We start from the raw sequence: 26,317 nt of genomic DNA, 5'->3' as shown, positions 1-26,317 counted from the left end.
GCTTCAAGTTACTATGTGTCTGATGAGAGCAAGGATGATTGCAAAAGCAGATTTTTAATTGATTCAGGATCCATCTCACATCTTGTAATTGATAAAAACCTGTTTAAAAGTTTTAAAAGTCACAAGCAAAAGATACTTACAGCATCTGGATAAGAATTCTTGTGTGAAGGAATTGGTACAGTAGAATTGCTATGCAATGTGCCAGATGGGGAAAGACAGCTTCAACTTCAGAACTGTCTTTATGTTCCAGATTTTAAAGACAATTTAATCAGTGCTACAAAGATAATGGAATTAGGAGGTGAACTTTATATGAGTGGAGAATTTTGCCATGCTCTAGATCAGCCTTTCCCAACCAGTGTGCCTCCAGATGTTGTTGGACCACAACTCCCATCAGCCTCAGCCAGCATTGCCAATGGTCAGGAAAGATGGGAGTTGTGGCCAACAACATCTGGAGGCACACTGGTTGGGAAAGGCTGCTCTAGATGAAGGAGAAATAAGTTGCACTGCAAAACTGAAAGACGGTCTTTTACATTTGGAATACATTGAAACTATGCATGCAAATGTGGTCAAGGAAACCTGTAATTCTTATCTGGCATAGAAGGATGGGACATGCCAGCTTAACTAGAGTCACAGCTCTAGAAAAAGAGAATTTGGCAAGAGGCATTAAAATGGGACAGTGCAAATGTATACAGTCTTGTGAGTGCTGTATTAAGACAAAGAGTGTGAAACCAAAATTTCCTAAGAAAAGTGAAAGGAAAATCAAAAGGCCTTTAGAATTAATTCACACTGATCTTTGTGGGCCAATGAAAATGCCATCCCAAGGTGGAAATTTATACATGCTGACTTTTATAGATGACTACTCCAGGTATACTACAACATACCTGATAAGAGAGAAAAGTCAAGTACTTCAAAAACTGAAGGACTATGTCAGAATTGTGTCCAACAAATTTGGCAGAAAGCCACAGATTATAAGATCTGACAATGGAGGGGAATATGTGTCAAGGGCTATGCAAGACTTTCTCTGTGAGGAAGGCATAGAGCACCAGACTACAGTTGTGTACAACCCAGAGCAGAATTGGGTCGCGGAGAGAATGAACAGGACCCTTGGACAAATGATTCGTTCCTTGTTGGAAGATGCAAAGTTACCAAAGCAGTACTGGGGAGAAGCTGTGGTTACTGCCACCTACCTGCAGAACTGACTTCCTGCATCTGCAACCAACAAAACACCATTTGAACTATGGCATGATAGGACACCAAGCGTGTCTCACCTTCGTGTATTCGGGTGCAAGGCCTTTGTGCACATCCTGAAACAAAAGAGGTCAAAACTTGACAACACTGCCAAGGAAGTAATATTAATTGAATATTCTTCAACACAGAAGAGATACAGAGTAAGAGATCCCAAAACTGGCAAAGTCGGAGTATACAGAGCTGTCCACTTTGATGAAAGAAAGTGCGCACACCATCCAGAAGGGGCGCCACACCAAACAGATGACAGAGAAATGAAGAAGCTGATTTATCCTTCCACCACAAAAGATATAACAATAATATACCTGCAGAGGAAGGTGAGGAGTCTGAGCCAGAACAGGCAACAGAGCCAGAAGGGGCAGCCAAAGTGCCAGCACCCAGACGCTCTGAACTCACCAACAGAGGTGTGCCACTAGACAGACTTGCTTACCTTGTGAGAGATGGACTTCCAGAACCAGAGACCTGGAAAGAGATTGAAGCCTTACCCAAAGCTGAAGCGGAGAGGTGGAGGCAGGCAGCCAAGGAAGAGCTGGAAGCTGTACACAAAAATAAAACTTGGACACTGACCAAGCTTCCTCAAGAAAGGAAAGCTGCAGACTACAAGAGGAAATTCAAGAAAAAACGAAATGGTTAAGGAAATGCTGAGAGATACAAGACAAGACATCAGAAAACATCTGTATATCAGTACTGTTATCAAGACAGATGTGGTGTTAGGGGTGGGATACCTGTGCTGAAAAACCAGCTTGCCAACCACAAGGGACTGGGAAGCAAGCAAGGATGCAACAGACTCATGGAGTCAGAAGGGGTGAGTTCATGGACCAAGTACATAGACGTGAAGCACCATTTCACTAGAGATATCTACCTCAGAGGACTACTCAAGATGGAGTATTGTCCAACGGACGACATGACTACAGACGCTCTCAAGAAGGCATTGGGCAAAGTCAGACATTGCAAGCTGCGAGACAAGATGAAATTCATGGGCTGAACCAAGCACTCGTTGAGAAGGGGTGTTGGAAGTGAGGCAAGAGCAACTCCTGTTTTGTTCTTTTGTTTATGTTCCAGAAGGGAGATAGTCAGGTCCTCCAGATGGATAGGCTTGATTACCTTTACCCGTGATGCTCTGACTTCCTTCCATTGTTAGATTGATACGTCTTAAGGGAAGCTTACCTGCCCCTCCTCCTTCCGCCCTTTCCTCTCCTCTGACTGTCCTGGAGAGAGGAGACACCCTTTGTCTCTGCTCTCTCTCTCCTAGCCATGGGGGCAACTCCCAAGCCTGGGCGTTGCGCCTCCAACTTAGTTAGTTAGTTAGAACTAGATATGCCTTTCTATCTACTATGTATTTGTATAAATAAAGTAGCTTTTCTTATTTTACTTAGTCTTAAGTCTCAGTGATCTCAGTGCAGGGTAAAAGCCTGCTTTCTTAGGTAAACACACACACTGGCACACACGCATTTCAGACCGCTTTTATTCTCTGCTTAATATACAAACTTACACCACAACAATGTGCAACTTTAATAACCATTCCCTGTAGTTCCTTCTTATCCAAATCATTAATAAAAATGTTGAAGAGTACTGTGTCCAGGACCAAGCCCTGAAGTACTCCACTTGTTACCTCTACCCAGTTTGAGAAAAAACTATTGATAAGCACTCTTTGCCTATTCTGTAACCAACTGTGGATCCACCTGATAGTTGCTCCATCCAGCCCACATTTAGCTACCTTGCTAATCAGAATATTATGGGGCATTATGTGAAAAGGTTTGCTGAAATTGAGATATATTATGTCCACAGCATTCCCATAGTTTTCTAGGGTGGTCACCCAATCAAAAAATGAGGTAAGATTAGCCTGGCTTTGTTTTTAACAAATCCATGTTGTGTTCCAGTAATCACTGCATTGTTTTCAAAGTTTCACAAATCGACTGCTTTATAATCTGCTCCAGAATTTTCCCAGGGATTTATGTCAGGCTGACTGGTCTGGAGTTCCAAGGGTCCTCCTTTTTACCCTTTTTGAAGATAGGGACAACATATCCCTCCTGCAGTCATCTGGAGCTTCGCTTCAGTCTTCAAGCTGCAATCCTGCCCTTCAGCTTGTACTTCATATTTGCCAGTAGGGTCATGACTGAGCCAAAGTAGGAATTGCACACTTTTTCCTTTTCTTTGTCATCTGTTATCATTCTGCCATCCTCATTCAGCAACTGTACTATCATTTCTTTTCTCTGTCTCTTACTATGGACGTACCTGAAGAAACCTTTTTTGTTGCTTTTAACATCCCTCGCTAACCTCAGCTCATTCTCACCTTTAGCCTTCATGACACCATCCCTGCAATTCTGCGATACCTATTTGTACTCTTCCTTTGTGGCCTGGCCTTTCCACTTTCTGTATGTGTCCTTTTTTGTTTTCAGGTCATCTCTAAGCTTTTTGTGAAGCCACACTGGCGTCTTCTGTTGTTTCCCCCCTTTTTTCCTTGTTGGAATGGTTTCCAGTGGTGCCTTTCAAATTTCCTTTTTTAGAAAGTCCCACTCATCTTGGACTCCTTTTCTCAGTAGGATCGCTTACCATGGAATTTTACTTACAATTGTTTGAGTTTCTTAAAATCGGCTTTCCTGAAGTCTCGGGTATGCCTATAGCTATTCTCAGATTTTGCTTCCTTTAAAATTAAAGTTAACCCAGCATAATATCCTATTTAAAACTTGTATAACATGGTCATCCCCCCCCCCCGTTCCCGTAACTGCAACTTCACCCTCTAAATCATCTCTATTCATTAGAATCAAGTCAAGGATAGCTAATCCTGTAGATTCACTTTCTGTAGGAGAAAGCTATCAGCCAAACAAGTCAGGAATTTTCTGGAGGGGCCATGTATGGGAGAATTTGTCTCCCTACAGATATTGGGTTAATTAAAGTCTGCAATTACTACTACATCATGCCTCCTTGAAACATTGGCAATTTGCTTTGCAAAAGTTTCATCCTCGTCTTCTCCTTGATTGGGTGCTCAGTACTAGACTCCAACTCCCATGTTCCTTTTATTCCTTGCCCCGTTAATTTTAATCCAGATACTCTCAGTATCAAGCTCATCCTCCTATATTTCTGTGCAGGGATATATATATCATATTGTGCAACTCTGCCTCCCTTTTTGTTCCTTCTCTTATTTTTGAACAAGCTATATCCTTCAATTGCTGTTTTCCAGTCAAGGGAGTCATCCCACCAAGATGTACACACTTTTTTCCAACCCTGTTCACTCTCCAGGCACCTTTCTTGCTCCTTACAGTGCAAGAGACATACTTAATGGGCAATTATGGCTCTCATTTACTTCCAGACAGAAAAACAAACAGACCAGTTGTACAAAGAATGAAAACAGCAGCAGGAATAACAGAGACAATTATGTAATTGTTTTAAATGATTAAAAATAGGGGATCAGAATTGGGGAAAAAGAAAAGGAAAAAATAAATGCAGAGAGGATCTGAGTGCCAACCTTGTGGAATTATAAACGGGGGGGGGGGAACAAACTCCATCCCTGCCCCGGGAAAACATCCTCTTGCCTCCATACAACCCCACACATACAAACAGAGCAATCCAACTCAAGGGAAGCTGGCATAAATTGTGCTGGAGCAAGAGAAGCCGGTGTAAAGTTCTACTGCATCCAGTTGCTGTTCAGGAGCCTCTGGGCTGGCTGAATGCCAGCTCAGCTAGGAGCTGCATGCAGGGACCAGAAGGTAAAAGTCTGCTCTCCCAAATACTCCTATGGGAGAGTAATCCCTCTCCATTGACTTCTATTATGATTATTTTCTTTGACTGACCTTTTTCTTGGCATACACCAGCTCCACTTGCACCAGTCTCAGCTGAGTCAGGATGGCCCAGCTGAGCTGAGTTGAGGGACTTAAATTGGCATAGCCTAGCTAACCCAGGAACCAGCCGGCTCAGCTGGAGATCCGCTGCATCCAACTCCCCTCAGCCAGTCAAAAATGCGAATTGGATTGTGCCCAAAGGTATCTATAAAAAGGGAAATGGTTAACCCAGCATAATACTCTATTTAAAGTTGTAAAAAGCTCTAACAGAATTCTTCTTCAAATGTATTAATAGTAGATCTTGCTTATATGTATATATCAGGCAGGAATGAATGAATCTGTTTCTCTATGTTTCTCATTTTCCCCATCTTAAGTTCCAGTTGCCCCAATTCTGCATATGTGGGGGTTTTTTTAAAAAAAAGTTTGTATGAGAATTTGAATGCATTTTGGGGTACATTTCTCCTAATATATGCATTTTTCTACTATATGCATTTTTGTCAACAATTTTCAATAATTTTTCAATTTTCATCTAACAGAATGCATTTTGGAAGGTTAGTTTTAAAAATACACATATTTTTGTAAGCATTCTTTGGTTTGAGAGCTGCATCTCAAATTTGGCAAAGTGTAAATTTCAAAGGACAGCTGTGTTTTAGTTTACATATTGGTTTGTGAAGGGTGAAATCTGTAGGGTCACATTAAAATGCAACCGGCACAAATTCCCTCATCCCTAGTACCAGGAAATGTTGTTCTATTTTATAAGGTTGCAAAGCCTTAATGTACTTAAATGTGGGGTCTTCTTTTTTGTCCAATATCTTACATAGATTTTTTTGTTTTGTTTTACTTTATGTACTTTTAAAAAATTTATATGCCACACTTTCTCCCAAAGGAGCCCAGCATAGCAATACATTAGGCTTGTAGTCAGTATCCTATATAGGGTTGCCAGGTTCAATCCCTGAGACTGATCCTGTATCTTTAGGAGAAGAGAAAGTCAGCCAAGTGCAGGTGTTCTTGCAACCCTGTAATGGGAAAAACCACCAGGTAGAATTCTCCCTCCCCCCTGCACAACTTTTAAAGATATAAAAGATCTTTTGGAGGCTGCGCCTGGCAACCAAGACGTCTTTTGTATCTTTAAAAGTTGTGCAGGGGGGAGGGAGAATTCCACCTGGTGGTTTTTCCCATTACAGAGTTGCAAGAACACCTGCACTTGGCTGACTTTCTCTTCTACAGGATCAGTCTTAGGCCAAGAACCTGGCAACCCTAATCGTATGGAATAGAAGTATCTCTTTAGTCTTTGGTACTATTCCTTTCAAATATGCTTATAAATATATGTTCAAAACACCTTGAAAATCTCCCATTAGATCCTAATGGGAGATAAATTTTCAGGATTCTGGTTTTTTGCCATATTGTCAGCATTGCAGACAGTATCAGAAGCTGTCACAGAACAACCACATAGTGAACCAGAAAGATGGCCTGAGACAGATGACCACCTACTTAGACTAAGGAGCTTCTCTTTAAGCCCTTGTTGAGGCACTTGAGAGTAATGGCATTTAGCTGATGTCAGCTGAAGGAATTTAGCCCATTAAAATGAGGTGAGAACCAATAGTGAATTATGTCTAGACCTAGGTATGCTCATTATGTTTGTATTTAGAATAAAGTTTTTATTACCTACCTCCTGCCCCACCTCTTGAACATAACAGTAAAGATGTAGCTTTGCAGATTATGAAAAGCCATAGACATTGGACGAAAACATATGGTGAACTACATCCCTAGTTATGACAGTTAGTTTTGACATAATGCAACTTTGTAAAGAATAACAAGAGTAGTTGTGTTTTAGCTCAGGATAGGTTGTGGAATTATGAAAGCTTCTTTCCCCTTAAATTCATGGAAGAGTCAGCACAGTCTGTCCTGTTTTCCAGATTGATGACAACCAGCCACTGGAATATTTATCAGAGCTTCGACCTGTTACTATCGTCTTTGTGAATTTGCAGTTTGATGAAAGTGCCAACACTCACCATCTCTGTAAGGCTATCCAGGATGCCAACACTCATATCACAGGAATCATACACCCCCTCAGTGGCAAGATTAACAAGGTCTTTATGTTTGACAAAGTGAGTATCCAGTAAGAATGTGGCAAACTGAGAAGAACTTGGACTGTTGTTTTAGCAGTAGCCTGGAGCGAAGTGAAAGCTTAAGTAGTCCAATGAGATCATAGAATAGGAAAGATGGAAGGGGCTATAGACCATTGAGTCCAACCCCCTACTCACTGCAGGAATCCAATTTAAAGCATACCCGACAGGTGGCTGTCCAGCTGCCTCTTGAATGCCTCCAGTGTTGGAGAGCCCACCACCTCTCTAGTTAGGCAGTTTTTCCTGATATTCAGTTGAAATCTGGCTTCCTGTAACTTGAGCTCGTTGTTCCGTGTCTGCACTCTCGGATGATCAAGAAGAGATCCTGGCCCCCCTCTTTGTGGCAACCTTTCAAGTACTTGAAGAGTGCCATCATAGCTTCCCTGTCTTGTGTTCTCAAGGTTAAATATGCCCCATTCTTTCAGTCTGTCCTCACAGGGCTTTGTTTCCAATCCCCTGATCATTCTTGTTACCCTCATCTGAAACCTATTCCAGTTTGCCTGCATCCTTCTTAACGTGCAGTGTCCAGAACTGGATGCAATACTCAAGATGAGGCCTAACCAGTCCTGAATAGAGGGGACCTATTACATCGTGCACATTTGGAAACTATACTTCTGTTAATCCAGGATAAAATAGCATTTGCCTTTTTTGCAGCCACATCACATTGTTGGCTCATATTAAGCTTGTGATCAACACCAATTCCAAGATAATTCTGACATGTAGTATTGCTGAGCCAAATATCCCCACTGGGTTTCTTTTTCCTAAGAGCAGAACTTTGCACTTATCCTTGTTAAATTTCATTCTGCATGTCTCAAGCTCTGACTTCTCAGAGGAAAGCTGCTTCGGTTTAGGGACTACATCCTCTCATAAAAGCATGTGCTTCAAAGGAGCTGAGGGCTCCCACTGCCTCTGGACATGGCATAGTAGCAGAAGGGTGCCTTCATGAGCTGCAAGTGCTTCTGCAAGAGTCAGCACATGCAGATAAGGACGGAAGTATTGTCCATAGGGCTTCATTTCTTCCTCTGTGGGAGTCTCCAGCAGGATGGTTATTTCAGATATTCTCTCTTAAAGTGAACTGGTCCTCTCTATCCACTTTGTCATCCACTGACAGGGGAATTTCTCCAATTTTCTTCTTTTATTGGTTCTCTGGCCTCCTCTTCTCTGTACTGTCACTCATTTCTCTTGAATCCTAGTTTAATTAGAATTTCTGAAATTCATTTCAGAATTGGAGCATGCAGTTTGCTTCAACTCTCAGCTCGTTAAATTAATTTGCATCTTGCCCACCCTATTGCAGAAAGTAATGTATGCATTGATAAAAACCCTGCCACCCCCCAAACAAATGCAATTCAATGCAAGCAAATAGAAAGTGGTGCATATTGGCGAAAAAAATCCTCAGTTTCACATATACACTCACGTGATTTAAACTGGCAGTGACTGAACAGGCATGAGATCTTGTGATGATAATGGATAATAGCTTGATGAAGATGTTGACCCTGTGTGTGACAGCTGTGAAAAAGGCAAATCCCATGCTACAGATCATTAGTAAAGGAACTGAAAATGAAATTGTCAATATCGTAATGCCATTATACAAATCTATTTTGCTAGCACCCTTGGAATACTGTGGATAGTTCTTGTCATCTCACCCGAAAAAGAATACTGTAGAGCTGGAAGAGGTTCAGAAAAGAAGAAAGGTTACACCATTTTGGGCTTTTGCTTTTATTTATTTATTAGATTTCTTACCTAACCTTCAAAATAAGGTCACAAGTTGTGTTACAATAATATATACACTAAACCAAGAATGTACCTATAGCCAACAGATATTTCTATAAAAAGCAGGGCAATTCGGCAGCTATAGTAAATACACCAGAGAAGAAGGAGACCCGACCTCCTCTCTGAGATATTGTACTGCCCTACAGATTTCTAAAAATGCAAACACAATTTGGGTTGGTTTTTCACAGTCTAATCTGCTTGCTGTGTAGCTTGGAAGAATTTGGTAATGTGCCTCTGAGCATACAGTGAGTGGTGGCAATCATCACTTGTAATCATCCCAAATAACAAAAACAAGTTATGTGCTATACTGATATTGTTTTAGCAGCGAGGAAACCACAATATTAAGATGGTTGATATAGTTCAGATAGTTACTTTAAATATGTTTGAATTTCTTTGATTGATTTTAGTGAAGTTTCCTGTAGTAAATCATAGAATAGCAGAGTTGGAAGGGGCCTACAAGGCCATCGAGTCCAACCCCCTGCTCAATGCAGGAATCCAAATCAAAGCATTGCCGACAGATGGCTGTGTCCAGCTGCCTCTTGAATGCCTCCAGTGTCGGAGAGCCCACTACCTCTCTTGGTAATTGGTTCCATTGTCGTATAGCTATAACAGTTCGGAAGTTTCTCCTGATGTTCAGTTGAAATCTGGCTTCCTGCAACTTGAGCCCATTATTCCGTGTCCTGCACTCTGGGACGATCGAGAAGAGATCCTAGCCCTCCTCTGTGTGACAACCTTTCATGTACTCGAAGAATGCTATCATATCTCCCCTCAGTCTTGTCTTCTCCAGGCTAAATATGCCCAGTTCTTTCAGTCTCTCCTCATAGGGCTGTTTCCAGTCCCCTGATCATCCTTGTTGCCCTCCTCTGAACCTGTTCGTTTGTCTGCATCCTTCTTGAAGTGCGGAGACCAGAACTGGACACAGTATTCAAGATGAGGCCTAACCAGTGCTGAATAGAGGGGAACTAATACTTCATGCGATTTGGAAACTATACTTCTGTTAATGCAGCCTAATATAGCATTTGCCTTTTTTGCAGCCACATAATAATAATAATAATAATAAAATTGTATTTGTTAGTCACCCATCTGTCCGAATTAACGGACACTCTGGGCGACGTACAACAATACAAAATACAATATAACAATAAAACAATATACAATCAACAATTCACAACATCAACATCAATTCATCTAAAACCATCTTTCAATTAATATACCATAAAAACTAATCCACCCCAGAAATCCCATAGGCCTGCCTGAATAGCCAGGTTTTTAAGGCTCGGCGAAAACCCATAAGGGACGAGGCATGTCGAAGGTCAAAAGGAAGCAAGTTCCAGAGGGTGGGGGCCACAATCGAAAATGCCCTCTCTCTGGTCCGCACCAGCCTAGCTGTTTTCACCGGTGGGACCGAGAGAAGGTCTTGTGAGGCCGATCTTGTTTGGCGGCATAATTGGTGATACTGGAGGCATTCCTTCAGATAAACTGGGCCGAAACCGTATAGGGTTTTAAAGGTCAATACCAACACCTTGAATTGGGCCCGGTAAACAACTGGTAACCAGTGTAGATCTATCAACACTGGAGTAATATGATCCCGGCGACATCACACTGTTGGCTCATATTCAGCTTGTGATCAATGACAATTCCAAGATCCTTCTCACATGTCGTATTGCTGAGTCATGTATCCCCCATCTGTGCATTTGGTTTCTTTTTTCTAAGTGTAGAACTTGCATTTATCCCTGTTGAATTGCATTCTGTTGTTTTCAGTCCAATGATCCAGACCATCAAGGTCCCTTTGAATTTATTTCTGTCTTCTAGGGTATTAGCTGTGTCCCCCAATTTTGTATCATCTGCAAATTTGATAAGCATGCTCTGTACCTCCTCATCCAACTCATTAATAAAAATGTTGAAGAGCCCTGAACCCAAGACCGAGCCCTGTGGTACACCACTCGTTACTTCCGTCCAGTTTGAGAAGGAACCATTGATAAGCACTCTTTGAGTACGATTCTGGAGGCAACTGTGAATCTACCTGATAGTTGTTCCATCCAGCCCACATTTAGCTAGCTTGCTAATCAAATATCATGGGTCACTTTGTCAAAAGCTTTGCTGAAGTTGAGATATATTACATCCACAGCATTCGCACAGTCTATCAGGGAGGTTATCCAATCCAAAAATGAGATAAGATTAGTTTGGCATGATTTGTTCTTCATAAATCCATGTTGGCTCCTAGTAATTACTGCATTGTTTTCAATGTGCTTACAGATTGACTACTTTATAATCTGCTCCAGAGTTTTTCCAGGGATTGATGTTAGGCTGACTGGTCTGTAGTTCCCTGGTTCCTCCTTTTTGCCCTTTTGGAAGATAGGGACAACATTAGCTCTCCTCCAATCATCCGGCACTTCACCATTCATCCACAATTTCACAAAGATAATAGACAGCAGTTCTGAGAGTTCTTCAGCCAGTTCCTTCTATACTCTAGGATGCAGTTTATCGGGCCCTGCCGATTTAAACTCTTTCAAAGTGATTAGGTATTTCTTGACCGTTTATCTATCAATCTCAGGGTCCAATCCTGCCCCTTCTACTTCATGTTTCCCAGGTGGGTCATAGACCCTTTTTTGGGAGAAGACTGAGCCAAAGTAGGAACTGAGCACTTCTGCCTTTTCTTTGTCATCTGTTAACATTTTGCCATCCTCAATGAGTAGCTGTGCCAACATTTTTTTTCTCTGTCTTTTACTGTGGACGTACCTTAAGAAAGCTTTTTTGTTGCTTTTAGCATCTCTTTTTCTTTTTCTTCTGTTTCTGTGAATATGTGAAGTAAAACAACACTTTGCATAATTTACACTAAAAGAACTCTAAAAACAATTGTGGAATAATGGCACTGACTATTCTCCAGAATAGTCTCCAGTGGATGTGAGGAATGTCTCAGTTTGCACAAGATAAAACAGTGGAAGGTGTAATATATTCTAGCAAATCTAAAGAATTTCAGAAGACCTATCCTTGATTTGGCTTCCAGAGATGGCAGTAGTGTTAGAGACAGGTAATAGATGTGCCCCAGATCCCTACCCTGTCCCACTTCCTGCAGTCTAGTATTTTTTATTTATTATATTTATATCCCATCTTTCCTCCAAGGAGCTCAAGGTGGCATACATGGTTTCCCCACTCCTAATTCTCGCAAAAACTCTGTGTGGTAGGTTAATCTTAAAGATGTGAGTGGCCTTAGGTCACCCAGTGAGCTTCATGACTGAGTCAGAATATGAACCCATGTGATATATTCTTTATGATTCCTGCAAAAGTGGTTAATGGTCCAACAGATTTATGACATTATAAATCCCCTTTGTCAGAACTAATCACCAGGATTTATAACATAAGTGTTGTTCCATTTTATGGTTTTTAGCTTTTCTATAGTTTAGCTTTGTTTCACATATTGTTTTTTTTACAGAGCAACTATTTTATAATTTTATATATACTGCTTTGGGAGACCATGGCCTGAAAAGCCATACACAAAACTCCTACATAAGTAAATACATTTTGCAAATGGTCGTGATCTGCTCTTAAAACAACCTCTCCCCTTTTCTCTCCCCACTCCCCACCTTTAGGGTTGCACTTTACTTTGCATCTTTGGTCTACCTGGTGATAAACAATCTGATGAAAGTACAAATGCTCTTGACAGTGCCAATAAAATCCACTCCTTCTGTTCTACATCACTCATGAAAGTAAGGTGAGTGACAGAGTGGTATGCCAGGGACATATGATTGGTTGAGTTATGGGTGCTGCTTACCTCTCTGGCCAACAAGAGTCCCATGCTGTTGCTGTCCCTAGCAGATGTTTGTGCCATAGCCCTGGTTGCTCATGCACAGCATCATAAAGAAGCATGTTAGCTGGGGCACGGGTACAAACAACAGAGAAAGGTTTTGGAAAATTAGAGCCAGACCAGTTTTCCAGGAGCCTTAAGCATATCCCCTTCTACTATGCTGGTTGGCCCCATATTGCAATAGGTGGTGGATGGCCCTGTCTCGCACCCTTCCATTTTATTAACATCTGCTTCTGGTAGACAGGGAGATGGGCAGGACCTCTGCAAACAGCAGGGAGGAAGAGGAGGAGGAGGTAGAAGTGCAGGTGTGGGTGGGGAGGAGGGGGAAGCAGCGACGGGCTGGTATTAAAGGCCCAGGTCCTCAACAACTGTCCAGTGATGTCACTTGGTGCTGCTGAGCCTGGGGGTGGTGATTATGCTAGAGGAAGGGAAACTAACTGGAAAGGTTCAGCAGAACTAAAGTGTTCCAGAGGCTGCATGGGCTGGGTGGTTTCTAACCACTTCCCATAAAAGGAGCATGACAACATAATTAGAAACTGGTTAGACAAAAACAGTAGAATATAGGAAGACAATATGATAAGGTATGCAGCCAACGTTATCAGTTTAGAACTCTTGAAACTGATTTTCCTGATTTTTTTCTAATGATGCCTGTAACTGCTGATCCAGTTCCAAACCAAGCTGATATTATGATTTAGAAAAGAGTGTGAATGAGTTCTCAGCTTTTGGAGATCCAGATAAGTTGGTGACCATCTGATGGGGGCCATGATGAGCACCAACTCTAATTGTCCTTATAATTTCATAGAACTAAGACTGCAGTACTATACACTCTTCATGAGAGTAATCCCCTTTAAACATAGTAGTACTTTTGAGTATACATGCATAAGACTGGGCTACATATTGACTAATAATGAAGCAACACTAGTAATAATAATTGAAGAAACTGCAATGTTTAGATGGCAGAATAAATGCAGCAGACATGATGACAATCAGTTGAAGGAAGTTAGCAGGAAAAACTGGAGGGGAAGATGAACAAGTGACTCTGAGAAGCAAGAGATCAGCCAAGGCCCCATATAGTCTTCCATCCCCAAGCTTACTGCCATGTTAGTTTCAAAGAGTCTGGAGGAAAATTTTGCAAACTAAGTGAGGAAGAACTAAAAAATCCTGTGATTTTCTCCTGCTCATTGGATTTTTGGCATTGTAATCCCAGCTCCTCCCACTTTCTCAGCTAACTCAAAGTTGCATCATATAGCACATTTCTAGGCATTCTAACAAGTCCATGAAACACAGCTGGGAAGGATTCAGCTCAGAGAGCTGCATTGGCTGCTACAAACATGTGATTAGGCATTTTTAAAACTATAAAAAGGGGGAGACCCTCAGTGATCTCATATTATACTAAGGTAAGTCAGTAACCCAGAACCCCCCACGTCTCTCCCCCCCATCTCTATTTGAGCTCTGCTGAAAAGTTAGGCACAGCTCTAATATCAGGAGACTCGGAGCGACCCTGGGTTTGCAGAAGTACAAAAACTCTTCAGGAGAAAAATGCCTAAAAGGGAACTCTAAAAAACACCAAACCACTCAGAGTATGAGTATGCTCAGAGCCCATGTAATGCTGACTGAGCGCTGAGAGAAGAAAAACTGAAAACCAGGCAGGAAGAGGAATGGAATGGCTGGAAAAGGAAGACAGAGGGGAAAATGCATATATAACAATATCTACCAGTTGACTCGCACTCTCACCAGCTGGCACCCTCCCATTAACTCACTCTGGGCAGCCTCCTGCCTGAGAAGAGAGTCTTGAAGTCCCTACTTAGGATGGGCTCCATTTCTGCAATAATTGGATTTGTCATCAGATTAATTATTATTTTTGATATTCTGTTTGCAGAGAGAATTTTGAAGTAGTAACTCTCTGTGCCTCGTTTCTTCCCCCCCCATTTTTTAAAATTCGCTTTGAAACTCTGTGAGCTCTTCAAATGTGTATTTCCTTTCACTGATGTCAGTTAAGTGTTGATTGTAACTGACAGACAGAAAGCAGCAGGGAGAATGAGATGTTGATTGTAAGCGGGGTGGGGGAAGACACTGACTTGATAATCTGCCTTAATCTGCTCTGCAAATGCACTTGAAAAGGAGTGTAAACAGGTAATTACAGAGTTCATTATAAATGAAATGAATTGATACCAGTGGAGACTTGTGAATAACTATATCAATAGGACCCTCCGTGGCGCAGAGTGGTAAGCGGCGGTAACGCAGCCGAAGCTCTGCTCATGGCCGGAGTTCGATTCCAACGGAAGGAGGAAGTCGAATCTCCAGTAAAAGGGGTCGAGGTCCACTCAGCCTTCCATCCATCCGTGGTCGGTAAAATGAGTGCTGGGGGTAAAGAAAGACCGGGGAAGGAACTGGCAATCCCACCCCATATATACGGTCTGCCTAGTAAACGTTGCAAGATGTCACCCTAAGAGTCGGAAATGACTCGCACTATAAGTGCGGGGACACATTTACTTTTTTTTTTTATAGTATCAATAATTCTCTGCAAAGCAAAAAAAAGCAAAGCAAAAATAAATAAATTGGAGGTGATCGGAAAAATGAAGGAAAGGGGAATTGGATTGTTAATGACCACTGGGGGGGCACAGAAGCAGAATGTAAAAAAGGAGAGGATTCCATCCATTGTCCCTACTTGCAGTACTCACAAACACACACACACAGTTTTGTTGCAGAGCTCCACTTGTATATTTCATTTCCAGTTTGGAGGGGAGTGTCATTACTTATATAGCCAAAATAGCACCAGCCACACACAAAACAGAAATTATCAGCAGACTTTTTAAGGGGGGAAAAGCCTAATGTGGCAGCCCTACTCCCCCAAAAGCTCAATGAGGGATGAGGAAGAGTAATTATTATTATTATTATTATTATTATTATTATTATTATTATTATTATTATTAACTTTATTTATACCCCGCCGTCTTTCCAAATTGGAACTCACAGCGGCTTCCAGATAAAAAACACATACAATTAAAAAACCTACCAAAGTTAAAAGCATATAATACATAAATGATAAATATAGACAAATATAATTAAAAAGTGTAGACATAATTAAAAATGTAGACAGGTATAATTAAAAAATGACTAATTTAAAATAGCATTAAACTGTTTCTGATAATTAAAAAACTATACTCATAAAATCCAGAGCTTGGAAAAGTTACTTTTTTGAACTACAACTCCCATCAGCCCAATCCAGTAGCCATGCTGGCTAGGGCTGATGGGAGTTGTAGTTCAAAAAAGTAACTTTTCCAAGCTCTGATAAAATCAGAATAATTAAAAAATAAACAGGCAAGAGCAATATAACCTCCTTTTAGGCCTATCCTTAGCCGCCTTCGGAATCAAAGGCTTGTTGAAATAAAAAAGTTTTTACCTGTTGACGAAAGGATTGCAAGGAACAGGCCATTCTTATCTCCTTGGAGAGGCAATTACAAAGCCTAATGGCAGTCACCGAGAAGGCCCTATCTCGTATCCTCACTAGTTGCACTTGTGTGGATGAAGGTATTGAAAGAAGGGCCTCTCCTGAGGATCTCAGGGCCCGGGCAGAACATTGAATAAATTTAGGGAAAACGGGGAGAGATATGGAGAGTGCAATCTGCCAGTGAAGTGGAGGGCATGACCAGACATCCCAGCATTGGGAAACTCTAGTTGACATCCTGTGCAGCCGTGGGCAAGCTGCAGAGTCCCAAGGAGCCCAGTTGCCCCCCAGCTGGCAGTTGCGGACAAGGAAGGGGCTGGCTTGTGCAGCTGTGGCAAGCTGAGCAGGCCTAGCCAGCTGGGGAGGACTAGCCTCAGAGGGAGGCAATGATAAACCCCCTCTGAATACCACTTACCATGAAAATCCTATTCATAGTTTAGCCATAAGTCGGGATCGACTTGAAGGCAGTCCATAAGGTAGTCAGGATTGGGCACTAGTTTATCCACCCCACTGTGCAAAATGTCCCACAAAAAGTAGCAGCAAAGAGGAATCCTTGCCCTCCTTTCTATAGTTTAAAATTTAAAAGCCTGACCACTGTTGTCCACGCACTGGTAACCTCCAGGCTAGATTACTGTAATGCGCGCTATGTGGGGCTGCCCTTGAGGTTGGTCCAGAAGCTGCAGCTGGTGCAAAATGTAGTGGTGAGACTGCTCACTGGAGCAGGGTATCGCCAACATGTCACCCCGCTGCTGAAAGAATTGCACTGGCTGCCCATTTGCTACCGGGCCAAGTTCAAGGTTCTAGTTTTGGCATACAAAGCCCTATACAACTCGGGACCAGGATACCTGAAAGAGCGTCTCACCCCTTATATGCCCAGTCGATCACTGCGCTCTGCAGGTGAGGGCCTCCTGCAGATACCATCTTATCAGGAGGTCCGTTCTGCACAACACAGGAAATGGATCTTTAGTGTGGCAGCACCTACCCTGTGGAATTCCCTCCCCTTAAATATTAGGCAGGCGCCATCTCTGCTATCTTTTCGGCACCTTTTGAAGACTTTCCTCTTTCAACAACCCTTTTAAGTTGAGACCTATCCCAGTCTGTGTCTGTGTTAGAATTGCTTTTAATATGTTTTCTTTACTAATATGTTTTTAACACTTTTTTTTTTTTAAAAAGATGTTTTTAAAGCTTTTTTAAAAATGTTATTAACGATGTTTTGTTTTAATGTATTTTAAGGTCTCTTACGATGTTTTGAAGTGTTTTTAGTGTTTCTGTTTGCGGCCCTGGGCTCCTGCTGGGAGGCAGGGTGGGATATTAATCAATCAATCAATCAATCAATCAATCAAGACATGGCACAAAAGGAAAAAGGGATGGGGAAGAAGGAGGACCAGCTTGTATGGAAACAGTTGCAAGAGGAGGGGCCTCCACACATGATCTCAGGGTAATTGTTAAACCCCACCACCATTTAGTGCAAAAACATCCATCAGGGATACATTGCTACATTTTGTTGTGGTTCTCCACTTGTTCCCTCTATTTCTTATGTTCAAGCTGTGAGTGCGACAGCTTATGTAGCCAAAACAGTATTGCTAATCCATAAGAGGGAGGTTACAGCAAGCTAGGGGGAACTCCATGTTTTTCAGAAATGCAAACAAATTATTAGAGGAAGACCACTAAGTGGCGTCTGTGATTCCAAAGAGATATAAATGAGGATTTCATATTGGCTGGGGGAGGGGGGAACTGGAAAACCAGAGGGAGGAGGAATGGGTTAATGGCTGGAATCCTGAACAGGGAGCGTTCCATACTGAAACATTTTGTGCAGGTAGGATGAAAATGGATGATAACAGTTAAGTAGTCACAAGGAAACTTAGCTGAGCTGTAGCCACATGGGACCTGTCCCTTTGTTTTGGCAAAGGGGCAAGTGTTCTTTCAAACAGATCCAGGTAGGTAATGAAATTTAAACCCTAACTGTGCTAGTTAATAGGGTTTATTCGTAAGATGAAGTCTACGAATAAACAGCACTAACACAATAATTCAGCACTGACAGAGCAGATATACAACCTGATTCAACTGTTGGGAAACCCCTTTCTAGTTCTTATCAGCAAGCAGGTGGATTCCTGAGTTATCAATCACACACACTTCTACCTGTCCTCACCTTAATAGCATGATTTAGTCTCATTAAAGCAGAGGGCTGTCACATCCACTTTTCACCTATTGGTTACTTCAAAAGGATTATCAAGAAAAGCCTCATGTGCATTAGTCACTCAGTTAGCCTTTGAATCTATTGGCTTAACTGCCTAGCCAATTAAGATAAGATAGAAGCTGCTCATGTCTGGAAGCTGATCCACCAGAGACACTTAAGGGCCCCCTCTCAACCTCTTCCTATGACAGTATCTCACACAAACGGAACTCTTCACACGCTCCTTGTTTGACTGGACACAGTCTAAATTACTCTACTTATTGCAATGGCACATGCTTACATCATATTATTAAGCAGATCGAGGCCCTTGCATGAAAGGGGCAATTGCTGGTTTCTTCCTTGAGTTATAATATCCTTGCACAATTTGACAAAACACCCTTTCATGGATGTTCCAGGCCCCTGTGAATGTTCAGTTTTCATTATAAAGTAAGCAGCTAGCCCTTCTACTTGAGGGATCACATGCAGGTAATATTCTACCCATTTTTTCAATATGAAGTAATATAGTTGAACACCTTTTGATATATATTAGCTTACGAGCATTTATGTTCTGGCTGTTTTGTAACTGGCTATATGAAACTTGTCAAGTCCCATGAGACTGGATCACAGATTTTTTTTCATATTGTGATAATCTGTTACACTGTGAATATTGCTGGTGTTACGGTAGGAAGCATTATTAGAGAAAGGCATTGTTCTTCTTTAAAAATCAAACACAGTATGGGTGACCTAGCATACTGTAGGAATGCATGGCAGTCACTAAGGACATTTTTATAAAAAGTTCACACCGTGGTGTAGACATGGACTGTGGAAAGATTTGCATTGCTGGAACTTAGAAACATCAAGGCCAATGGCCAGGAGTTGAATGTGGGTGAGAAGTTGGTGTCTGAAGGGTTGGTTGGAGCTCTTCTCTGGGTACTGATCTTGTTTTGCTGTCTGTGTTTTAGGATTGTCTCCATTGGAGTAACCAGTGGGCCAGTTTTCTGTGGAGTAGTTGGCCATCGTGTGAGACATGAATACACAGGTAGAGCTGTTGTGGGTCTCCTGTACCTTCCCCATGTCTAAGGCCAGTTTTAGAAATATTGATATATATATATAAAATGTTAGTTCTCACCTTGCTTCTGCAGGCAGGGAGTGCTTCCTTATTCATCTTATCACAGTATGTGTTTTGGCAAGCTCCCCTCATAGCTTCCTTATCCTACCTGCTCATGTCTCTGCCTCAGCTAGGGGCTTTGTTCTGCTCACCCCTACCAATACTGTATCCTTCAGTGAGATGCATTCTCGATCTTGATGGGCTGCTTCAAATAATCCTCCCATACCTGACACCTTGTCATGAATCCAGAGCGCTTCTGTCTCCCCTCCCGTCCTCCTGCTGCTGAAATTCCTAGCCTGTAGTTTTTACTCTTCCTGTCTCCTTCTTGTTTATTTATATTATGTAAATATTTATATCCCAAAGTAGTTTACATTAAAAGAAACGTATCATAGCAACAATAAAATCCAATATTAAAATAAAGCACTAAAACATACAGAACATTGGAAACCAACAAAACACAGTTTTGTCAAACGTGAAACACCTCTTGAATTAAAAATGTTTTCAAATACCATCTAAAAAGTAAGAAATGAGGGACTTCATTGGATCTCCCTGGGAACAGCATTGTATGATCATTGTGCCCCCTCTAAAATCCTTTTGGTGGTATCCACCAATTGGTTTAAGAACTGTTCAGGCTTGAGGTAGGGCTCCTGGCAACTTTGGTGTTGACCTTGGGGACCTGCAGGCTCTGGCATCCACTGCAGACATAATAGTGTTGGAAGTGGGGCAAGAGCAACTCCTGTTTTGTTCTTTTGTTTAATCTCCAGAGGGAAGATAGGGCTAGGGTCCTCCAGATGGATAGGCTTTGTTTACCTTTTATCTGTGATGCTCTGACTGACTTCCTTCTGTTGCTAGACTGTGACGCCTTTAGGGAAGCTTACCTGCCCCTCCTCCTCCTGCCCTTTCCATTCCTTTTGTCCTCCGTCTGTCCAGGAGAGAGTAGACTCCCTTTGTCTCTGCTCTCTCTCTGAGCATGGGGCTGACTCCTACACCTGGGAGTTATGCCTCCAACTTAGCTAGTTAATTAGAACTAGGTTTGCCTTTTCTATCTACTATGTATTTCTCTAAATAAAGTAGCTTTTCTTATTTTACTAAGTCTCCAGTCTCAGTGATGCTGTTGCAGGGTAAAAGCCTGCTTTCTTAGGCAAACGCACGCACACGCTGGCACACTCGCATTTCAACATCTGCTGTTACACTCTGCTGCTGTGGTGCTGCTTTTAAACGAAATTAAGCAGCACAACTACACATGGCGCAACAAATAGAGCCCTGTGTGACCATCGGGTGATGTGGAAGCTGATGGGTGTCAGTATAACCATCAACTGGGAGTTTCGTGTGTCAGGGTGGTCAGTCCAGGCTGTTTGAGAGACAGAATAGTAGAATAGTGGAATTGGAAGGGACCTATTTCCATCAAGTCCAACCCTCTGCTCAATGCAGGAATCTGACTTAAAGCATACCTTACACATGGCTGTCCATCTGCCTCTTGAATGCCTCCAGGGTTTGAAAGCCCAACACTTCTCTAAGTAATTGGTTCCATTGTTGTACTGCTCTGTTGGGAAGTTTTCCCTGATATTCAGGTGAAATCTGGCTTCCTGTAACTTGATCTCATTGTTCTGTGTTCTGCACTCTGGGATGATCAAGAAGAGATCCTGGACCTCTGTGTGGCCACCTTTCAAATCCTTGAAGAGTGCTATCATATCTCCCCTCAATCTTCTCTTCTCAAGGCTAAACATGCCCAGTTCTTTCAGTCTCTCCTCATAGGGCTTGGTTTCCAGTCCCCTGATCATCCTTGTTGCTCTCCTATGAACCCGTTCCAGTTTGTCTGCATCCTTCTTAAAGTGTGGTGTCCAGAACTGGGCACAGTATTGAAGATGACACTTAACCAGTGCCAATAGAAGGGAATTAGTACTTTACCCAATTTGAAAACTATACTGTTAATGTAGCCTAAAACAAGCATTTGCTGTTTTTGCAGCCACATCACATCCACCCCACATTTAGCTAGTTTACTAATCAGAATATCATGGGACACTGTTGGCTCATGCTCAGCTTGTGATCAACAACAATTCCTCTTTCTCGCATGTAGTATTGCTGAGCCTTGGTTTCTTTTTCCTAGGTGTAGAATTTTGCACTTATCCCTGTTAAATTTCCACGGCTCCTACCTACTTTGGGCATTGTGGCAGCTTTCCTGCGCCATCAACTCTCTTGCTATTGGAATGTGGCAGATTCTTCCTCCTCCTCCTGCTCATTCTTTCTCCGTGGCTCTGTGCAATCCATTAACATCAAAAGCCATAGCCAGCCTCCTTCTGTCTCCCCTCACTCCACCCTCCCTTCCTTTTCCTTCTTGCTGTCAAGCCAAAGCAGGCCTGGTTGTAAGCACACAAATGTAAATGAGCCTCGTGGCTAGTTTGTTCGTTCTCTCTCTGTATCTTTCTCCATGTCACATTTCAGGACATTAACATCTCCTGGCCAAATTTGGCTGTAACACCCCTCTTCCTGCAATCCATCCAGCCCACATTTAGCTAGCTTGCTAATCAGAACATCATGGGACACTTTGTCAAAAGCTTTGCTGTAGCCGAGATATATTATGTCCACAGTATTCCACTTTATAGTCTGCTCCAGGTATTGATGTCAGGCTGACTGGTCTTGTATGTGTCCTTTTTTGTTTTCAGGCTATCTCTAAGCTTTTTGTAAAGCCACATTGGCTTCTTCTGCTATCCTCCACCTTTTTTCCTTGTTGGAATTGTTTGCAAAATTGTTCCTTTAGAATTTCTTTTTCAGAAACTCCCACCATCTTGGATTCCTTTTCTCATTAGAGTCACTTGCCATGGAAACTTACTTACCATTGTTCTGCTAAAATTGGCTTTCTTGAAGTCCAGGGTACATATTTGGCTACTCTCAGCTTTTGCTTCCTTTAAAATGAAGAACTAGGCAGTTGCTTAAGGTGGTCCAGTCATAAGCCTGCTCTTGTTTCTTTGTGTTAGATGAACTAGAAGAAGAAAGTGTATAGGTGACTGAGAGGACAGGCTTGAATTAATCCCCTTTCTCACTCTTCCAATTACACAGTCATCGGTCGGAAAGTAAACCTTGCTGCCCGGATGATGATGTATTATCCAGGGTTAGTGACCTGTGATGCAGTCACCTGTGTCAAGTCCAAACTGCCATCCTATTTCTTTGAAGAGCTCCCATTAATTGAGATGAAAGGTGTTCTGAACCCCGGGACAGTCTATAAATTCCTTGGTGTCACTGAAAAAACGTAAGTACTACTTTCATATGCAGCAGGACAAGAAAAGGGCTTTTGTCACAACGGGTTCTCCTCTGGCTGACTAAAGCCCTGGTGTGGGACATTCCTGAATGAATGAAGAATGTGCTCAGCAAACTCCACTTCCTATAGATTTCAGTCCTCTTCTGCAAAGAACCATTTTGGTGCTGCTCACTTCCCTTCCTAAACTCTTACACAGATTTGTCGAGTACTTTTGGGCTGCAGGTGCATTATGTAATTTACACATAAACAGTCCTACAGGGATGTCCTTCTAGGACATTGTCACAAATTTTAATCTGTACAATGTTCCCACGTGTCAGCCAAGTTGCCACTCACTGTTTTCCTTCTGGAATCAAAAACACAACTGGGGGCCAAAAATACTCCAGCAAAAAGCTCCAGGGGCACATTTCTGCCTTTTAATGTGTAGTTCACCTGACTAGACCGACTGGGTTGTCCTTCTAGGTCATTGTCACATACTGCCAGTTATCACTTAGTTTTCCTTCTGGAAACAAACAACCACAGGTGGGGACAAAAAATACCCAGCAAAAAGCCCTGGGGGCAAATTCCTTCCTTTTGTTGTATAATTTACACGTGGGTAGACCTATTACAGGGTTGTCTCAAACTGTCACCTGTACAAAATCCCCAAATTTCAGCCAGGGGATTGTTTTCCTTCTGAAAACAAAAAACAAAAACACCAGGGTTCAAGCATACCCAGAAATTGTAGTGTTTAATCAATATTCATGGAGAGCGGGCCAATGTGTTCTTGTCAGAAAAATTCTACCTTCTCTGTGTAATTTTTTCTTGTCTCGCTTTTGCCTTACAATGCGATACTTAATTCTGCAGATAGGGAGGGTCTTTAGACTGACAAGAAACCTACATCATGTATTAGCCATAAGCAAATGTCATTTGACTATCTCCGTCAAAGACTTCAAAACAGCTTAAGTGATTTTCACTCACCAAGTTGTCATTTAAATGTCTATTGAGTGGTATTCAATGTTAGTCCTACTCATGACGTGACTAACTTGGGTTCATTAATTTCAACGCGTCTACTCTGAGCAGATTTAATTGAATACAACTCATTGAATCTAAGCAATACATATGTGGTTTTCTAAGTTCCTAATTTACTTAGCTCCTCCCAAGTCCCCCTTAGCACTCAGCTGTCTGGCCACAGGCTTTCTAAGCCATCTGTGACAGACATAACAGCCACACCAATGGCAGCCAGAAGTGCCGTGATATCTTTGCTTGCCAAGGCCTACTGTCAAATCAGAGCAGATCAATCAATGGTGTTGAGAAGGAGAGTAGGCAGAGTTGTTGAGGTAAAGGAATCTTCAGGAGATGAAATACAATTCAGCATAACTACACAGCTAATAATTAACATCAACACTATTTATTCCTCTGTAGATCTTGTTATCTCTTTTTGTCTGGTTCACATAACTTTTGTTGCTTTGGTGACTTAAATGTCTGAGTTATTTCCCCCCTGAAGTATTTCATGTTTAATTATCTCAGCTCAGAAAAATTGCATTTTCCAAGACTCATTTGGAGAAGCTATTAAGTTGCAACATCTGTTCTAGAAAGCCATACACATTCAGATTTTTTTCTCCCCAGGAAATATTTTTATTTTTCTTAGGTTATTTTTCTTCATGTGGTCCTTGTAACAGTCTATTTTGCCTTGCTGTGCTGATATGTCTGGCTCCACTGTAATGTGTGCCTGTGAACAGATAATTTGAGTTGAGGAATTTAATGTTCAATTGAGTTTTCCTTTTCTTGTTTCCCTTTATATATATAGAATGATTTACAAAGCATATTTGAGCAGGGAGAGATCTGAATATTACCCTTTACTAGGTAGGTGACATATCTTTGATTCTAGTGTCCTATGATAATTACTGGAGCAAGAGAGAGTGCTATGGATCTTCATGTGGTTATGTATGATAATCCCCTCTATTCTTGAAGTTCAGGTGCAATTTCTGTTGCTTACTATAGCCCAAATAGCATCACCAATGCAGAAGGAGGCAGTATTCTTTAGGAGGAAGGACAGGATATAAATTTGAGAGGTTGCTCTCAAGTACAGGAGGTGGGCAGATGGCCTCTACTGAATGAGGGTGCTGTCCCCTGGAAGGAGCAGGTCTATAGCTTGGGGGGTGCTCCTGGATTTAACATTGCCACAGGAGGCTCAGGTGGCCTCTGTGGCTAGGTGCACCTTTTTCCAGGTATGGCTGGTTCACTGGCTATGACCCTTTTGGACAGAGGTGACTTGGCCACTGTACTCCATACTCTGGTAACTTCCAGATTGGACTATTGCAATGTGCTCAACTTGGGGCTACTCAGAAATTTCAACTGGTCCAAACTACAGTGACCAGATCCATTTAGATCTCATATAACTCCTGTTTCAAAACAGCTACATTGGTTGCCAGTTCATTTCTGGGCCCAACTGAAGTGCTAAAGCCCTAAATGACCTAGGCCTCAAATAACTGAAAAAATGCCTCCTTCCCTACAGGTGTAATGATCAGCAGAAGGGGGTCCTCTTGGTACTTCTGTCACACTCAGAAGTTTGGGGGTGGTAGCATGGGAGAGAGTATTCTCTGTGGTAGCCCCTAAGTTGTGGAACTCCCTCCTCACAGAGGTGCATTTGGCACTTGGCTATACAGTTTTCAGTGAATGTTTTGGCACTTGAGATGTATATGTTTAGGAGCCACCCTACTTTTGTGATTGTAATTTGTATAAAACCATTTTAATTAGGGTTGCCAGGTTTCTGGTTTTCACCCGGAGACTCTGGGGGTCCTCTCTGGCTCTCTGGGTAAGTCATCTTAATCTCCAGACTCTCAGCTTTCATTTTTTTAAAACAAAGAAGTTTCTAGGTGGTCTGGTTCTTGAGATATACACCAAAACATCAGCCACCCCCCACAACTTCTGTTAAAGGAGCTTGTAGCTGGCTGCTCCAACCCCACCTTTTCAGGTTTCTAGCCAATGAGTGTTGGCCTCCAGGCAGTACCAAGACTACATTGCAAGGCCTGAAAACTGTTCTTTCATAAATTGAGTAAGTACATAGTTTTCAGTCTTTTTCTCTCTTGTGTGCAGAAGTCAAACAAGTTTAAATTTCCTGGGCTGTTGAAGAGGGCAGGGTTTTGAAAACCTTCCCAATATGAAGCTTTAATCCAAGACTCGCTTTTCTGGGAGTAAAGCTGCAATGCTAATCCCACACACCCGGAGTAAACCCCTTTGAACTCAATAGGACTTACTTTTGAGTAAACATGGTTAGGATTGTGCTGTAAATTAATGGTACTTTTGAGCAAAGGGTTGTGTTTGTGTTGTAAATCTTTCTCTCTTCCTCCAATCCTATTTTAAAAGCAATTAGGCAGGACTTACATAGGTATCACTGCTTTTATCATGTAGGAAACTAATACTGATTTTATTTTTGTAAATTTATTTATTTATTTATTTATTTAATTCAATTTTTATACCGCCCATAGCAAGGCTCTCTGGGCGGTGTACATCAAATACAAATATATATTTACATTCAAATTTAAAAAACCACATAATCATCAAATCAACAATTAAACAAACAGATAAAACATGTGACTATCTTGACAAACATTAAATACAAATACTAAAA

The 26,317-nt window shown here is 41.8% G+C and overlaps 1 protein-coding gene across 8 annotated transcripts in view; it reads left to right on the top strand.

The window, feature by feature from the left end:
- The window catches only part of ADCY10 (adenylate cyclase 10), a 230,898-nt gene that overhangs the window by 57,271 nt on the left and 147,310 nt on the right, over positions 1-26,317 (top strand). For 3 of the 8 annotated variants that reach the window (XM_061584516.1, XM_061584544.1, XM_061584509.1), the window contains exons 1-6: positions 4,855-4,952; positions 6,941-7,132; positions 12,511-12,632; positions 19,309-19,385; positions 22,512-22,701; positions 24,494-24,549. In XM_061584516.1, the coding sequence (XP_061440500.1) occupies positions 4,914-4,952; positions 6,941-7,132; positions 12,511-12,632; positions 19,309-19,385; positions 22,512-22,701; positions 24,494-24,549 (676 nt within the window). In that variant the 5' untranslated portion in view covers positions 4,855-4,913. Of the gene's footprint in view, positions 1-4,853; positions 4,953-5,154; positions 5,226-6,940; positions 7,133-12,510; positions 12,633-19,308; positions 19,386-22,511; positions 22,702-24,493; positions 24,550-26,317 lie in introns of those variants that run through there. The other 5 variants (XM_061584568.1, XM_061584558.1, XM_061584533.1 and 2 more) reach the window with 3 other exon arrangements.

The sequence above is a fragment of the Rhineura floridana genome, chromosome 1 (assembly GCF_030035675.1).
Source record: "Rhineura floridana isolate rRhiFlo1 chromosome 1, rRhiFlo1.hap2, whole genome shotgun sequence".
Lineage (NCBI taxonomy): Eukaryota > Metazoa > Chordata > Lepidosauria > Squamata > Rhineuridae > Rhineura > Rhineura floridana.
The sequence above is the reverse complement of the archived record's forward strand: the minus strand, read 5'-3'. Positions and strand labels throughout refer to the sequence as shown.